The 2,382-nt window shown below is 40.1% G+C and overlaps 1 protein-coding gene across 1 annotated transcript in view; it reads left to right on the top strand.

Moving 5' to 3' along the window:
• The window catches only part of Cbr-bpl-1, a gene marked incomplete at both ends in the record, with an annotated part of 6,336 nt that overhangs the window by 1,602 nt on the left and 2,352 nt on the right, over nucleotides 1-2,382 (top strand). Inside the window, 7 exons of the mRNA XM_045242500.1 lie at nucleotides 168-315; nucleotides 359-584; nucleotides 796-996; nucleotides 1,122-1,331; nucleotides 1,376-1,497; nucleotides 1,529-1,935; nucleotides 1,985-2,075. Of these exons, the coding sequence (XP_045092256.1) occupies nucleotides 168-315; nucleotides 359-584; nucleotides 796-996; nucleotides 1,122-1,331; nucleotides 1,376-1,497; nucleotides 1,529-1,935; nucleotides 1,985-2,075 (1,405 nt within the window). The remainder of the gene's footprint in view (nucleotides 1-167; nucleotides 316-358; nucleotides 585-795; nucleotides 997-1,121; nucleotides 1,332-1,375; nucleotides 1,498-1,528; nucleotides 1,936-1,984; nucleotides 2,076-2,382) is intronic.

The following is a 2,382-nucleotide window of genomic DNA, read 5'->3' as shown; positions in this document are numbered from 1 at the left end:
ATCTTTGAACGCGCCATTTCACAGCTCTGATTTTTTTGTATCAGAATAATATTTAAATATAAGCTTAGGTTACAGTAAGATGATACCTTGAGAGAAAAACATTGAAACTACCGTATACCTAAAGAGACTCAAGTATTTCTCAACTTCAAATTCTTTAATCTTTTCAGTTAAATGAAAAATGCGACCGTCTGGCTGTCCATAAAACTAAGGCAAGATGCCTATACGCATGCTCATTCGACATGTTCGTAGATGTTGTCGATGCATTTTCCGATCAATTGTTAACAGATGAACAATTTCAAGTCACCAGAATATGCAGTAAGTTTTTTTGTATCTTTCAAATCAAACATCTCTTGTTCAGGTATGTTCGCACCACCACAAGAAATCGATCGTACCTCTACATCTTCTCTACGACCGGATCTCAGAACTTCCACTCTTTCTCTCGCATCTCATTCTCAACTCCCACGCCCTCTTCCTATTCTTCAACATCTTTTTTGGGGAGATCGAGCTGGATCAACCAACTTTTCCACCAATGATCGCTATGGAAGCGAAGGAAATCTCGATATGTCCCCGAGTCGTCGAAATCCGTAAGTATTACTTTTTTCTAAAGAAGTTCAAATTGAATAAAAAATCCAAATGGATTAAGAAGATATTAGAAAATCTTGAGAGGATTAAGTAACGGTATAAAAGGATAATCTGAAAAGACACAAAAAGAGTCCATTCTCTCCGCCTAAAGGAAATCGTTGCACCTACTCTTTTCCGGAAGTTTCCGCCATCCATTTTCCTCCAATTTTGCAGAAGACGTCCTGCATCTGCAACAATTTCAAATTCCACCAGAAGACGTCGTTATCGATCTTGCAACTCTCCTGAAAACACCGATTTGGAAGGTAGTCGTGTGACATTGGAAACTGGAGCCGAAGACTATCAAAGTCTTCCCCGATACATCAGACAACTCAATCAACGAGATTTCGCAAGTCCCAGGAATAGTATTGCCAACGGGTGAGGTTTTTTTTAAAATTATGATTCAAATTTTTTCTTTTTCAGATACATCCCGGATAGCATCAACTTCAACAGTCTCCCTCGATATATACGACACCTGGAGAAATCAGTTTGCGATTCCACAGAAGATTTAAATTCGTTCCGATCGACAGAGCATTGCCTTCATCATCTTCCTGTAGTCATCCACCGACAACTTCAGGATCTTGTAACAGTAGTCTAGCAGAAGAAGCAGCAAGATCTGCCACACCAAACGAAGCAAGTCGAGGTTCTCTCGAGCGAACCAGTTCAAACGGATCGACTACTGTACGAAAAAACAATGAGACTTCTGGACTGAAGTGAGTTTTCAAAACAGAGACATTGATCCGATTATTTGTTCCAGAAGTCATTTTACAATGGACGAACTACGAATGATAGATGAAACTGATACGGAGACAATCGACACAGCTAGAGATTTAGTAGAAGAACAGGAGAGGGTATCCTATGGCAAGTTTCTTAAAAATTGTATTTTTAAAATCGAATTTCCCAAATTCAGCTGTTCTTGCTTATCAAAATACAACGAAAAATGTGGATAACAAGAACCAGAAGGATACAAGGAGTAGTAAAAATTATATATTCCCTAATGGAACTGTGACTATCAAACTGGAAAACGGAGATGGTTTTCTAGATGACAAGATTACGAATTCCGATAGAACTCGTGAATTTTCACTTTACTTTCCTTGTCTAAACAAAAATTTAGAAATACGTTTGTTTTCAGCTACACCGTACCCGCCAAACGATGCCGAACGGCCAATCAGTGAGGCATCTTCATGTGCTGAAATATCTGAATCATCTCCACAACAGTCTTCATCAAAAGTTGAGTCAAAACCACATCCTCCGGTATCTATTCCGGCAATCGACTTCTCTCGTTTGCCGCCCCAAGTTTCCCGATCCAAAAGAAGTGTTAGTGTGTTCTCTGCGTCTCTCATCCTCTCATCATTGTTATATTCAGACTTCCGTAGTTGCAACCAATCTTCGACAGTCCACACAACGAAGGTTTTCCGCTTTTTCTACAGATAGTGAGTTTTTTTTCTTTTTACACCGCCAACCTAAGTTTCCCCCCCGAGAGCAATATTCTGGCCGGGTAACACTTCCAGGGGGGGACCCTGAAATGTACCGGTAAAACGTTCTGTAAGACGATCAGAACCGTACCTGTAGAACCTCCTTATCTCTAGTTGCATACTTGAATCTGACATCTTTAAATTCGATATGTCCTTTCGGCGAAAAAGTTCTGGATTCTCCATTCTTCTCTCCTGGCTTCGGAGCAGATGATCTTGGTTTATACAACAATTGAAATGAAGCAGCGGCTCTTTGAAGCGAAGACATATGAGGTCCAAGGAGTCCCAAAAA

Source organism: Caenorhabditis briggsae (assembly GCF_000004555.2).
Source record: "Caenorhabditis briggsae complete genome, chrII, whole genome shotgun sequence".
Lineage (NCBI taxonomy): Eukaryota > Metazoa > Nematoda > Chromadorea > Rhabditida > Rhabditidae > Caenorhabditis > Caenorhabditis briggsae.
Note: the sequence above shows the minus strand (reverse complement) of the source record. Positions and strands in the feature narration are given on the sequence as shown.